Genomic DNA, 15561 nt, shown 5'->3' with positions numbered 1-15561 from the left:
ATTTTACATCAGCACCAGCAATGTATGAGTGATATGATGTTTCTGTGTCCTTACCACTGTATGGTGTTATATATATCTTTTCATTTTAACCCTGTAATGGTTGTGTAGTGATATCATTGTTTTCAGTTTTCATCTCCCTCATGTCTAATGATACTGACATTTTTTTTTTTGCCTGCTTTATTGAACTTTCTTCCATGAATCTTTCTTTTTATCTAATTGATTTTTGCTCTGGCGTTTTAAGAATTTTTCATGTATTCTAGATACAAGTTCCTTACCAGGTATGTAGCTATAAGATGATTTTTCCAATCTATAACTTATCTGTTTATCTTCTTCATGGGAGTTAATTCACAGGACAAAAGTATGATTTTGATGATAGGAAATTTGTCAGTGTTTGTTTTTGCTTTTATTATCTGTATCCCAAAGATTTTTCACCCATTTTTTTTCTGTAAGTTTCATCTTATTACATTTTATGTTTTAAGTTGTGATCCATTGCGGTTTAGATCAAGGGCTTTTTGCTTGTTGATTTTAACTGCATTCATTCAGTTGATCCAACACTATTGGAACAGCTATTCATTGACAGATGAGTTTCTTTTCTTTTCTTATCATGGCTTTTTGTTTATATTCTATATGTGTGTGTGTGTGTGTGTGTGTTCACATGTACACACATGCCACAACACACATGTCAACGACAGAAGATAACTTGCAGGAGTCCGTTCTTTCTACCATGTGAGTTCCAGGAACTGAACATGGATCCTCAGGTTTGGTGACAAGCACTCTTATCTGCTGAGGTATCATGTTGTCTAAGTTTCATTCCTTTTAAAAGAAAGTCTCTGACACCATAGACCAAGTTGATCTCCAACTCACAGCAATCCTGCCTCAGCCTCCTTAAACCTGGGATTCCAGACATAAACCACCATATTTGGCCCTTGAATTTATTTTCATGCCTTATCAAAAATCAGTTTGTTGTATGCTTGAATTTTTTCCCTGAAGTCTTTATTTTGTAGATATTTGTGTCTTTCCTCTTATATCACACAGCCCTAAGGTTATGTATCCGTTGCTTTTATGTTTTATACATTTCTGATCATATATGCAAAGTCTTCAGTCTTTCATCTTAATTTAGTAATATTAGCTGTAGGGTTTTGGTGGATTCTCTTCATTAAGCATATACAATTCTTATTTATTCTTAACTAGCTGATTTTTGTTTTGGTTTGGTTTGGTTTGGTTTTTGTTTTCTCAAGATATGATTTCTCTGTGTAGACTTGGCTGTCCTGCACTCTCTTTGTAGACCAGGCTGGCCTGGAACTCACAGAAATGCACCTGCCTCTGCCTCCTGAGTGTTGGGCTGATACTTTTAAATCAGAAGTACATATTAGATTTTATCAAATGCTTTTTCTGTATCACTTGTTACTTTTTTAACTTTAATTTCTTTACTACTAGACTCATTGATACTTTTCTAATAGAGTCAGCCATACATATATAGAATAAAAATCTACTTTTATTTTTATCTACTTTGCTAATGCTCTGCTAGAAGCTTTTAAATATATGAGATATTTTGAGTTTCTGCAGATGTATTGGTCTGTAGTTTTCCCTTTTGATTTTGTACTATCTTTGCCTGGTTTTGGTATTAACACTATCTTCTATTTCTTAGGATATGTGAGGAAATTGTATTAATTCTTTGAATGTTTGATAGATTGTCAGGGAAACAATCTGGGCCTGGGTATTTTTATAGGGAGAAATTTTCATTTGTTTGTAAAACTATTCTGATTGTGTATTTTAACCTTGGTTAAATTTTAAAAGCTTGTGGTTTTCATAGAATGGGTACATTTCTTTTAAGCTGTTAAGATATAAATACAGTTTTGTAGTTTTATAGTGCGATATCCTGTTTCTTTTGTGCTATTGGTGATTTATATTTCCTGTGCTTAAATTTCTCTCTCTTGTCTGAAGTTTATTAATTTTATTGACTTTTTTCTCAAAGACTTAGCTTTTTAGCTCATTGATTTTCTTCTATGGTGATTCTTTTGCATTTCTGTTGCTCTCAGCTCTTGTCTTGATCATTTTCTCCCTTTCCTTGAGTTGTGTTGATTTTGTCCTTTTTCTATTTTCTAAGGTAGGCAAATAGAATATTACTTTGAGATCTCTCTTTGCTTCTAATGGTATTTTTTTTCTAGACAGGGTTTCTGTTTTTCTTGGCTATCCTAGGTTCTATTTGTAGACCAGGCTGGCCTTCAATTCAGAGACCCACTTACCACTCTCTCCCTGAGTGCTGGGATTACAGATGTGTTCCATCACACTGGGCTTATAATGGTATTCTTTTTAAATTTATTTAATTTTTTATTAATTACAGTTTATTCACTTTGTGTCCCAGCTATAGCCCCTTCCCTCACCCCCTCCCAAACCAACCCTTCCTCACTCATCTCCTCCCATGCCTCTCCCCAAGTTCACTGATGAGGAGGTTCCCCTTCCCCTTCCATCTGACCCTAGCCTATCAGGTTTTATCAGGACTGGGTGCATTGTCCTTCTCTGTGGACTGGTAAGTCTGCTCCCCCATCAGGGGGAGGTGATCAAAGAGCAAGCCACTGAGTTCATGTCAGAGATGGTCCCTGTTCCACTTACTGGGGAACCCACTTGGACACTGAGCTGCCATGGGCTACATCTGTGCAGGAGTTCTAAGTTATCTCCATGCATGGTCCTTGGTTGGAGTATCCATCTCAGAAAAGACCTTTGTGCCCAGATTTTTTGGCTCTGTTGCTCTCCTTGTGGAGCTCCTGTCCCCTCCAGGTCTTTCTATCTCCCCCTTCTTTCATAAGATTCCCTGCATTCTGACAATTTTGGCTGAGTCTCAGCATTTGCTTTGATACCTTGCTGGTCTTTAAGAGGCCCTTTGTGGTAGGCTCCTGTCCTGTTCCCTATTTTCTCCCTCTTCTGATGTCTGTCCCATTTGCCTTTCTGAATGACCGTTGATCATCTTATCCAGGATCCTCCTTCTTGCTTAGCTCCATTAGGTGTATAGATTTTACTATGTTTATCCTTTTTCATGGGTCTAATATCCACTTATAAGTGAGTATATACCGTGTGTGTCTTTATGCTTTTGGGATACCTCACTCAGGATGATCTTTTCCAGATCCCACCATTTGCCTGCAAATTTCATGATTTCCTTTTTGTAAGTGCTGAGTAGTATTCCACTGTGTAAAGGTACCACAATTTCTGTATCCATTCCTCCGTTGAGGGGCATCTGGGTTGTTTCCAGGTTCTGGCAAATACAAATAAAGCTCCTACAAAACTGGTTGAGCAGATGTCCTTGTTGTGTACTTGCGCATATTTTGGGTATATTCCTAGGAATGATATAACTGCATCTTGAGGAAACAGTATTCCTAATTGTCTGAGAAAGAGTTAGATTGACTTCCAAAGTGGTTGTACAAGTTTGCATTCCCACCAGCAGTGGAGGAGGGTTCCCCTTTCTCCACAACCTCTCCAGCATGTGTTGTCTCTTGAGTTTTTGATCTTAGCCATTCTGATGTGTGTAAGATGAAATCTCGGGGTCGTTTTGATTTACAACTCCCTGATAACTAAGGATGTTGAACATTTCTTTAAGTGTTTCTCTGCCATTCGATATTCTGCTATTGAGAATCCTCTGTTTAGTTCTGTATCACATTTTTTAATTGGGTTACTTGATGTGTACCTGTTTAACTTCTTTAGTTCTTTATATATGCTGGATATCAGCCCTCTGTCAGATAAGGGTTGGTAAAGCTCCTTTCCCAGTCTGTAGGCTGTCATTTTGTTCAGTGTCCTTTGCGTTACAGAAGCTTTTCAGTTTCATGAGGTCCCATTTATTGATTGTTGATCTTAGAACCTGTGCTGTTGGTGTTCTGTTCAAGAAGTTGTCTCCTGTGCCAAAGAGTTCGAGGATCTTCCCTACTTTTTCTTCTAATAGTATTCTTTTAAAAAGCCTTCTCTCTCTCTCTCTCTTTCTCTCTCTCTCTCTCTACATATGTATTTTATATTTTGTTCTTTTTTATTAAATTTTTATTTTTTATATTACTGTTTATTAACTTTGTATCCCAACTGTAACCCCCTCCCTCATTCCCTTTCTATCCCATCTTCCTTTCCTCATCTCCTCCTATGCCCCCCGCCAAATCCACTGATATGGGAAGTCTGCCTCCTCTTCCATCTGACCCTAGCTTATCAGGTCTCATCAGGGCTGGCTGCATTGTCCTCCTCTGTGGCCTGACAAGGCTGCTTGCCCCTGGGGGAGGGGGGGAGGTGATCAAAGATCCAGCTACTGAGTTCATTTCAGAGACAGTCCCTCTTCCCCTTACTAGGATACCCACTTGGATACTGAACTGCCATGGGCTACATCTGAGCAGGGATTCTAGATTATCTCCATGCATGGTCCTTGGTTAGAGTATCAGTCTCAGAAAAGACCCCTGTGCACAATTTTTTTTTGGTTCTGTTGCTCTCTTTGTGGAGCTCCTGTCCCCTCCAGGTCTTACTATCTCTCCCTTCTTTCGTAAGATTCCCTGCACTCTGGCCAAAGTTTGGCTATGAGTCTCATCATCTGCTTTGATGCCCTGCTGGGTAGAGTCTTTTAGAAGCCCTCTGTGGTAGGCTCCTGTTCTGTTTCCTGTTTTAACCAGTAATATGTTTGACCTCAGTTATCATCTCCAGCCATAACTTTCACATATGATTATTTTTATTTTCACTGTCAAAACTCTGCATTAGCAAACATTCAAACATAGTTATGCCAAACGCACCTAAAATTAAAATAAATTTGTTGCAAACTATTTAGTTCTTCGACTTTCTATATTATGTCTTTCTACTAACTTGCCATATACATATATCATAAATTTTACTTTGATCATTATTACTTTAATTGCAATCATTCAGGTGTTGTTCACAGCCTAATACACTATATTTTCTTTCTTTTTACAATTTTTTGCTTACTTTTGAATGTTATTCATGTTTTTGTGTAGTTTTCTGTATATTTATCAGGATGTCATTACCTAAATCTGTGCTTTAATTTAAATTATCTAGTTCAACTTACATGACTGCTATCTTCCATAGTCATGTAATTGCTATTGTACTGTTGTTTCTCTGGGCTGTTTATTTGGTTTGTGGTGGTGGTGGTAGTGCCTGGGATTGAGCCTAGAGCCTATGCATGCTAAGCAAATTCTCTACCCCTGAGCTATCATCCCTTTAGTTCCTCTTTATTTTACCTTCTGAAATTGTTGCTGTTTCGGTGTGTTCTTTAGGTAAGTTCTTCCTTTCTGCACTGTTATCATATTGACAAATTTCTTTCATGGCTCTTATTTCCAGTCCCTTGATTTATATCCTTATTTCCAATATGGCAAATATTCCAGCAACTTCCTGAAAGTTTGTATGTCTTTTAAATATTTTGATATTGTGAATTTCTGAAAAGATAAATATATTCCACCATCTAACTTGCCTGATAATATTAGGTATTGAGTTATAGCTTGGAATTAAAATTTCCTGGGACTTCTGAAGAAGCAGTTCTGTTGTCTTCTAACTCTGAGAGCTAGTCTGATTCTGAACCTTTTTTTTTTAAGTTCTTCATTTTGCTTTTTTTTCTCTCTATTGAAAATTTTAAGTTCTTTGGGAGAATACTTACATTTCAGATGATATGCTTTGATGTGAATCTGTTTTATCTACTGAACCTAATATTAATGAGTCAAGAAGTTCATTTCTTTCTGAGACTATGTTCTTAAATGAGCTTTCTGCTCATTTCTTTGCTTATGTTATCTCTGTTCCACTTTCCGGAAACATGCTTAATTGAATGTTTGGTTCCCTGAACTGATCTACATTTTTATTCTTTCCAAGTGTCTCTATATTTTTGTTAACTTTTCTGGATCTGCACTCTACTTCTTATTCCAAATGTTCTGTTGAACAGGAAACTTTTCCCCATAACTTTTTTTATTTTATTTTATTTTTCTTTTTAGTTACATTTTGTTAACTCCGTGTCCCAGCTGTATTGCACTCCCTCATTCCCTTCCCAACCACTTTGGAAGTCAATCTGGCACTTTCTCAGACTATTAGGAGTAGTGCTACCTCAAGACCCAGCTATACCACTCTTGGGTATATACCCAAAATTTGCTCAAGTACACAACAAGGACATTTGTTCAACCATGTTTGTAGCAGCTTTATTTGTAATAGCCAGAACTTGGAAACAACCCAGATGTCCATCAATGGAGGAATGGATACAGAAATTGTGGTATTTTTACACAATGGAATACTACTCAGCAATCAAAAAGGAGGAAATCATGAAATTTGCAGGAAGTGGTGGGATCTAGAAAAGATCATTCTGAGTGAAGTATCCCAGAAGGAAAAAGACAAACATGGGATATACTCGCTTATATAGACCTACAAGATATGATAAACATAATGAAATCTACACACCTAAAGAAAATAATCAGGAAAGTGGACACGGGAGATGATGATCAATCCTCATTTAGAAAGACAAATGGGATGTGCATTGAATGTATGACAGGAGTTTACCGCAAAAGGCATCTGAAAGACTCTACCTAGAAGTATTTCAAAGCAGACACTAAGACTCATAACCAAACCCTCGGCAGAGTGCAGGGAATCATATGAAAGAAGGGGAGTTAGTATGATATGGAAAGGATAGGAGCTCTACAAGGACCAAATATATCCGGGCACAGGGTCTTTTCTGAGACAGACTGACACTCAACCAAGGACCATCTATGGATATAACCTAGAACTTCTGCTCAGATGTGGCCCGTGGTAGCTCAGTAACCAAGTAGTTTTCCAAAGTAAGGGGAACAAGGACTATTTCTAACAGGATCTCAAGGGCAGGCTCTTTGACTCCCCCCCTCCCAGGGGAGGAGCAGTCCTGTTAGGCCACAGAGAAGGACTTTGCAGCCAGCCCTGAAGATACCTGATAAAACAGGGTCAGATGAAAGGGGAGGAGGTCCACCCCTATCAGTGGACTTGGAAGAGGCAGGGAGGAGACCTGGGAGGGAGTGTGGGGTTGGGGAGGGAATGAGGGAGTGGGATACAGCTGGGACACAGAGTTAACAAAATGTAACTACAAAGAAAAATAAAATTAAGAAACCGAAAAGCAACAAACCAAGTAATCCCATTAAAAAATGGGGAACGGAGCTAAACAGAGAATTCTCGAAAGAGGAACATCAAATGGCAGAGAAACACTTAAAGAAATGCTCAACCTCATTAGCCATTAGGGAAATGCAAATCAAACGACCCTGAGATTTCACCTTACTCCCATCAGAATAGCCAAGATGAAAAACTCAAGTGATAACACATGCTGGAGAGGTTGTGGAGAAAGGGGAACCCTCCTCCATTGCTGGTGGGAATGTAAACTGGTACAACCCCATAACTTTTATACTGCAAGAGCTTGCTGTCATATTACAGTCGTGTGCGTGTGTGTTTGTGTGTGTGTGTGTGTGTGTGTGTGTGTGTGTAGCCAGAGGTCAAACTCAGTGTCATTCCTCAGGAGCCATCTTACCTTACTTTTTGAGAGAGAATCTCTCACTGGGAACCTGGGCTCGTCATTTAGGCTGGCTGTGACCAACAAGCCCACAGAATCCATCTGTCTCCATTTCTGCAGCACCATTTATGAGGATGTTAGGGCTTGAACTCAAACCTGCATGTTTTTATCCAGCTGAGCTATCTCAACCAAACCCTCAGCTTTCACAAAACTGACAGCTGACAGACTTGTATACATAAATATCTTTTTATGCTGCTAATGACTGCTAAATATTCATATGTCATGGTGTATATTTTTATTTCTTCAATATTGAGATTATAGTATAATTACATCATTTTCCCTTACTGTTTTCTTCCTCCTAAATTTCCTATGTACCCCTCTTTTCTCTCTTTCAAACTCATTGGAATAGAATTTTTATTTTTTGTACATTTTTAGTAATGCAAATGTGTGCATGGTATATTTTCTTACAAGTGACTGCTACTAAAATTTTATTTTTATTGTGATGTGTTAACTAAATATATTGACAGAAACCAATTAATGATGATGGTCTTGGGACCAGAATTCTGGACAGTAGGCACCATATACACTATTTAATGAATGAAGGGCCTAAAACATTTAAAGTGCGTTAATACAGAAATAGTCCTGAGAATTCAACTAAAAGACACGACAAAATATTTATAGTAAGACTCTCTTAATAACAATGACTTTTGCTTCTTGATAGTTTATTAATTTTTTAAGATTGTTATAAATGCATTCTTTTGCATTTAATATGTTCCAAACAGCAAATTAGTAAATTGTGCATATGTTGACCTCTGTAGTCTGAAGTTAATGGTTCCTTGCAGTGCTTGTTTATGTTTCCATAACATTAAAATGGTTATTTAAGGGGGAAATCTGCACCCTGCAGTTTGTGATTACAACAAAAGGAAGAGGTTTGTTTTGTCAAGATATCATTCATTCATTGTTGTTCTGGCCCTTCAGCAGATAACCATGCTTTAAATTACCTATTTTTAAGAGTGTGAGCTTGCAGAATGTACATTATATGATAAGAGGAGCCATTATGCTTCTAAGAAAAACTGAGTAAATAGTAAGACTGTTTTGTCTGCCTGGAAGAAATAAAGTAGATCGATTAAACTTTAGATTTCATTTTGCAAATCTTTTCTTTCCTTTGGGGTACCAACTATTCTTTATTCCTTAGTTCACATGAATGACCATTTCTATTTGTGCATTTTGTAAAAAATCTCTGATTAACACACTTCCTTCAAGAGTTTATTTTTCATGACAGAAAAGTACTATTTGATATGGTCACTGTTAATGGTATTTTTTGGTACACTGCCCCTAAGCAAACTTAAGAACAACCAATGTGTATAAATCACTGAGAAAACAAGAAATGTAAATATTCCCTAAGACTTGTGTCTTACAGGTAGTTCAGACCTACCACAATTTATGTGTTCAATTTATTGATAACACTGAATTGTACTTTTATGCATTAACGAGTAAAAATAAACAGCTAAATAAGGTCCAACTAAATAAGAGCTTGTCTCAAAGAATAAAACAATGTCCAGTCCTGCAGTTCTGTGGTAGAGTGCTGTGCTAGTACGCCACAGCTTCAGTCTTTAATATTGACATGGAGAGGGAGGTGGTTATCTTGAGTAATCTCTAATTTGGAGGGTTCAATATTGTTACCACTGTATCCTAGACAAGGACAAAGGTCACCATTGCTTTTTTGTTTGTTTGTTTGTTTCTGATGAGCCTCTTGTATAATAGCCTACATATGAATGAGGTTTCACATTCATTCTCCAGCAAAACAGAAATTTAAGTTAGACTATTATTGCTCCAAAATTAAAGAGAATAAATAAAGATTATTCTCACCCATTGTTTCATTGTTTTCAAACAGTTGGATTCTCTCTCTCTCTCTCTCTCTCTCTCTCATTTTCTAAAACTTAAAACTATTAAAATTGAGATTTAAGGTTTTATATGTTATCGTTGACGGGAGGGTGTGATGGTATGTTCCTGTCATGTGATGACTGATGATTGTATGCCTTTCCTCTATAGGCATAATGCATCAGAAGGTCCAAGAGATTACGAAGGTTTTTGAGGAGTTCCGCAAGGAACAGGAGAACATGAAGACTGCCTTTTAATACCTATTGCTCCAACCTGCTCCATTTGGATTATTCATTTACCCTGATGCTATTAAATAGAGTAGTGTTTACTTTTACCTCTTAATCTTTGATTGCAATAATTTGTGCATGTGTTCGAACAGTTTTCATTTAAATACTGTGAAAAGAAGTATACATTTGTTTTTTCTTTCATAATGAAGTAAGATCAGGACTTAGTTATAGAGGCTTACCCAAAATGAAGCAAAAGGTATGTTAGCTCCCTTGCCCAGACAGATGCTTATGAAGTATTGCTTTTGTGTCACAATCTCTATTTTACTTACTTAGATTCTATATACCATCACCAGTACCCACCAACTTCCTACTGCAGCTTCATTGTGGAAAGATGTTTGGCAAAATGCACATGCCAAACAGTCTTGGCTGAGCATTTGCCATTCCCCTAAAATGCTAGAAACTGCAAAGCCTAAGTGAAATTTGCTGTCTACTCTGATATGTAATTGAACAATTTGGGCAATGAAAGGAAGTGTCTCATGAGTTAGAGCAAGTGTCTTTAGGGACAAGTGTCAGAGAAGATACGGATTAAGGATTTTAATTAGGGATTTAATGTTTCTTATGGTACTAAAGATCAAACCCATCCCACACTCTTGGATTATATACCCAGCATTATATAAATACCTCAGTGTTTTTTTTTTTTTTTAATCAAGATTTTACTGTATAGCGTAGGCTGGCTTGGAACTTACAATCCTTCTGCCTCAGTTTTCCAGGTGCCACCACACCTAGGTATCCTAGTGATTTTTATCATTTGTTTTGTTTTAGCATATGATATAGAGCTATTTTATGTGACTTTTTATGTTTTTAAAGAAAAAGCCTTATTCTTAGCTTTTAAACATCTTCATCTCTGTGTTTCCTTAAAGTCACTAATAATGTGATGTCCTAAAAATGAAAATAAACTGATTAAAAGATTTTAAATGACTGAACTGATTTTTTGTCCAGATCACACATGGCTTCATTGAAGGGTTCATGTCACAGAAAAATATAATTTTTTAAATGACTACTTGTGATGGTAAGTTCTGTGAGTATAATAAATACTAGAACGTAATGGTTTCATTTCCTGTTCAAACGTTTCCATGAAATGCCTAGTTATTTCAGTAAGTTTTTGCCACCACTCACAATTATAGAGTATGAACTAGACCTGGTAGCAGAGGCCTATAATCCCACCCACCTAGCTGAGACAGAGGGAGCACAGATTCAAGGCTAGCATGAGTCCAACTAAATAAGACCGTGTCTCAAAGAATAAAACAATGTCCGGTCCTGCAAGTTCTGTGATGGAGTGCTGTGCTAGCACACCACAGCTTCAGTCTTTAATATTGATATGGAGAGGGGGGTGGTTATCTTGAGTAATCTCTAATTTGGGGGGTTCAATATTGTTACCACTGTATCTTAGACAAGGACATTGATTTTTTTTCTTTGTTTGTTTGTTTCTGATGAACCTCTTGTATAATAGCTTACATATGAGTGAGGTTCCACATTCAGTAAAGACAATATAATGTTTTCTGTAAATTTATGGTTTTAAACGTCTATTTGTCTAATTTACTGGAGAGAAAAAAAATCATCTTAGGCAACATTTTTGTACAAAAAGGAAACGTGGGGTCATTTGGTTTTGCCAACTGTTTTCTGAGAATAAACTTTTTTTTAAGTTTCCAAAGTTTTATGATTCTCTTATTCCTTTTTAAATACAAGCAGAGGATATTTTGCAAACTTTCTATAAAGAGAGGAAGCTAAAGTCCTGTTTACACTGTCTTTTGTGTTACCTTTACTGGAATTTAGAGTATTTTTTACCACTGGTACATAAAAGATTTGGAAAATGACAAGTAGCTTCCAGGTTCATGCAGTAACCTCCAAGTATCTTGTCTGAAATTTAGAACCTCAGACTAAATTTACCCAAAAGTATATTTGATTCTGGTTCTAACTTGTCTAAAGGAAATGACATTGATTAAACCAATACTAACTTTTAAAGAAATAACCCATTTTGCCAATAATACCAAGGGAACTATTGTTATCAAGTTCAAGTATTAACTGAAGGAGAGCTCTTACATTTGTAATGTTATGGCCCCTTCTCAACACACAGCCATTTTTCTCCTTTAAGAAGGAATTTCAGGTGTCCACTTTAAGCTCCATAACCCCACCCTCCACCTGCACTGCTAGGAGTCTTACCTAGGCTCACCTCCATAGACTCCTATGTCCCAGAGATGTCCTCCCATCGATTTCCATTTTGTGTCTCAGCCCTCTCTCCCCCTGCCCACCCTGCTCTCCCCACACCAGATCCCCACCTTGTCCCTCTCCCCACTCCTCTCCCACCCAGGTCTCTCCCTCCATCTACTTCAGATGTCTATTTTATTTCCCCTTCTGGGTGAGATTCAAGCATCCTTCCTTAGGCTCTCCTTGTTACTTAGCTTCTTTGAGTCTGTGGATTGTAGCATGGTTATCCTGTACTTTATGGCTAATATCAGCTTATGAGTACATGTGACAGCCTATTTGGAGTTGATTGCCAAATTGGAGTGCACATCTGAGCAGTGTAATTTGGCCTCTTGGCCCTGGCTCTAATCAAAAGCTCAGTGACCCAGAGACTGACCCTGACAGTTCTACAGCAGAGGGCTCTGACCCTGAGAACTAGACAATAAATTCCGTGCAACCATGGTAACCAGAGAGCAGGTTCTGTGTAACCTTGAGTGAGCCCTCGTATGTTTTGGCCAAGTAAAGTTGCCTCCGTGAGAAACTGCTTGTACTTTCCTGCTATTTAAGTGTTAACTTGACATTCAGTAAATGACACATTGATCAGAACCTAGATTTGGTGTCCTTCTTTGTGTCGCCCTGTCTCTTTATCTCCAGCCTTCACTCAGGTGGTATTCAGGTGTCACTGCAGGGCATTGACAGATGGTGCTGAAACCGGATGTATCAAAGCAGATGCTGAAACTCATAGCCAAACTTTGGGCAGAGTGCAGGGAAAGAAGGGGGAGATAGAAAGACCTGGAAGGGACAGAAGTTCCATAAAGAGAGCAACAGAACCAAAAGATCTGTGCACAGGGGTCTTTTCTGAGACTGATACTCCAACCAAGGGCCATGCATGGACATAACCTAGAACCCCTGCACAGATGAAGCCCATGGCAGCTCAGTATCCAAGTGGGCACCCTAGTAATGGGAACAGGGACTGTCTCTGACATGAACTCAGTGGTTGGCTCTTTGATCACTTTTCCATGAAGTGGGGAGCAGCCTTACCAGGCCACAGAGGAAGACAATGCAGCTAGTCCTGATGAGACCTGATAGGCTAGAGTCAGATGGAAGGGGAGGAGGACCTCCCCTATCAGTGAACTTGGAGAGGGACATGGGAGGAGATGAAGGAGGGAGGGTGGGATTGGAAGGGAATGAGGGAGGGGGCTACATCTGGGATACAATGTGAATAAACTAATTTATTAAAAAACAAATTTAAAAAAGAAAATGGAATAGCTAGTATACCTTAGTTTGGCAGAGCTAGAAGTACAATGGCATTCCCTCTAGTGAAATTTTCTAAACATCTCTTGGTGCCTACCACTTGGGTTGTCTGCAGTTATATACAGATACACAGAACACTTCATGACCTTGCTTTCCACTTGCAATTCCACATCCATGTAACTGTATTTTAGCCATTCTTTCTCCTCTCATGCTACCTAGGAGATTTGTTATGTAGTGTGTGCATCACTCCAGTGTCAATAGACTCTTTTACTAGAACTGGACAAATTTACGGTGATGAAAAAAATGTTCCATCCAACCAGGAAGTCAAGCATATTAACAACCTTGGTATGTTTTCCATTTTCCTCTCTACAAATTTGTCAGGTGGACAGTTTGGCTGAGCAACAATGTTAAGCCCTACCACCTTAGAGAATATGCCTAACTTACAGACTGATATGACCCACATTTTGTTAATACATACATTCAGTTTTATTCTATGTCAGAGCTACAAAGTGATGTGTTTTATATTTGCATTTATTTATCAGTGTGCTTCTAGGGCACTGGCATTTGCATTTGGTAGATTTCAGCTAACTTTAATACCTGTCATGATATTTTAAGTCTACTAGAAAAGTTCTCAGAAAGTACAAAATTATAAAGATTTCATTTTGTTCCTTTAGCTGCTCTTTGGTCTTTTGCTGACTTGAACATGACAGTATGAAGGAGTTTGAACAAGCCTGAACTTACTGGATAACCTTGGAATATTTAAATAACCACCCTGTCATGAAAAAGCTTTAAAATCATACAGCTTCACTGTTGCCTATTTTTCTGAAGCAGTGGTTCTCAACCTTCCTAATGCTGTGACCCTTTATATACAGTCTTGCTGATGCCCCAACCATAAAATTATTTTCGTTGCTACTTCATAACAGTAATTTTGCTACTGCTATGAATTGTGGATATCTGATATACAACCCCTGTGGAAGGGTCGGTCAACCCCAAAAGGGGTCATGACCTACAGGTTGAGAACTGCTGATTATCCTCATTTTACCTAAGAGGAAGCTGAATTAAACTAGTCAAAGAAATTTACTGAAATTTATATTCCACTAACTTACCAAAACAAAATTTTAACATACATATTGGTGTAAAATTTCAACATGCATATTGGTTATGATATATTTTCAGCAACTGAGAACTGAAATCTCAACCCAAATATTATGAACCCAAAGCTCACAAGATATTTTTTTCTTACCTGATTCCTGATATAAGAAAATTTCTATCTAATTAAAAAAGAAATCAACTAGGTGAGACAGTCATACAGTTAAAACTTGAAAGGATATAAGGGCATGCTTTGCACACACCTGCAATCCCAATACTTGGGAGGCTCAGTCATGAAGATCACACATTAAAGGCCAGTCTGAGCTACATACAAAACCCAGTATCAATACAATGACAAAAATGAGGGAGAGGACTACAGTTGAGATACAAAGTTAATAAATTATAATACATAAAAAATAATAATAATAAATGAAAAAAATAAATTTCAATAGAGACAAAACATGAAGAGTTGTATTTTTTCTTTCTGTTCATGTCCTTCAATCATTGAATTCTGTTAACTGGATCTATTCACTGTCATATATTTTCACAGAAATATCTCATGCATATTCAGGCACATATATATTCCATCTTTTTCACAAATGTAAATATACTATGTGTTATTTTGCAAGTATACTATATGTTCTTCTGAAAATTGCTATTTTGCTAGGTATATTTTCAAGATTGTATTAATCCAAAGGACTTTATCACCTTTCATCATTACATAGATTCCATTGATAGTATTTGTATGTTTAAGTCCCCCCCCCCAGGATTCTGCTACAGTCAGTTATTGAATAGTAATGCATATAGATTAAGGATTATTATTATTGTATTGAGGATTATTTGTAGATGTGTTAAATTGCCACTTTAAAGAAAATGTTTACTGTTGTTGTAAATTTAAAAAAATGAGTGATGGACTATATAATGTTTATTATTAGCCATAACATTATTACAGCGCTATTATCTAACCCACTATCACAAATAATAAGACACAGACAACTGTTAGATTTTATAATTGCCTTGTTTACCTTGGGCCAGGCAGATATTTCACCTATGCTCTCTCAATAACCTCACCATCCATTTCCCAGCCCCCATCCAATGCCAGCCACCTCAATCATCCTTATCTGGTCTGCTTTCCACCCATAATCCCAATATACTTATATTTTTATCTTGGTGTTTTTTTCATCCACACTGTCCTTGGAGTCTTTCCTCGTAGCCCACATGGTTCCTTCTCCATGCTAACCCATCGTTGTGTCCTCCTGCCTCCTCTCTTCCTGTCCATATGTGTCCTGTGATTCTCCTGTCTCAAAAGGCCAGGAACCTTATCCATGCTTACCCCATTCTGCTTTGCCCAGGTATACATGTTTAATCAGCCAATCAGGTAGATTTATA

At 37.6% G+C, this 15561-nt stretch overlaps 1 protein-coding gene across 2 annotated transcripts in view; it reads left to right on the top strand.

Annotated features, from left to right (window-relative positions):
- The window catches only part of Nup62cl (nucleoporin 62 C-terminal like), a 65167-nt gene extending 54604 nt beyond the window's left edge, over positions 1–10563 (top strand). For both annotated transcript variants that reach the window (XM_021663211.2, XM_060374874.1), the window contains exon 9: positions 9533–10563. In XM_021663211.2, the coding sequence (XP_021518886.1) occupies positions 9533–9618 (86 nt within the window). In that variant the 3' untranslated portion in view covers positions 9619–10563. The remainder of the gene's footprint in view (positions 1–9532) is intronic.
- The last annotated feature ends 4998 nt before the right edge of the window (positions 10564–15561 follow it).

The sequence above is a fragment of the Meriones unguiculatus genome, chromosome X (genome assembly GCF_030254825.1).
Source record: "Meriones unguiculatus strain TT.TT164.6M chromosome X, Bangor_MerUng_6.1, whole genome shotgun sequence".
Lineage (NCBI taxonomy): Eukaryota > Metazoa > Chordata > Mammalia > Rodentia > Muridae > Meriones > Meriones unguiculatus.
This window is presented reverse-complemented; position numbering and strand designations above follow the sequence as displayed.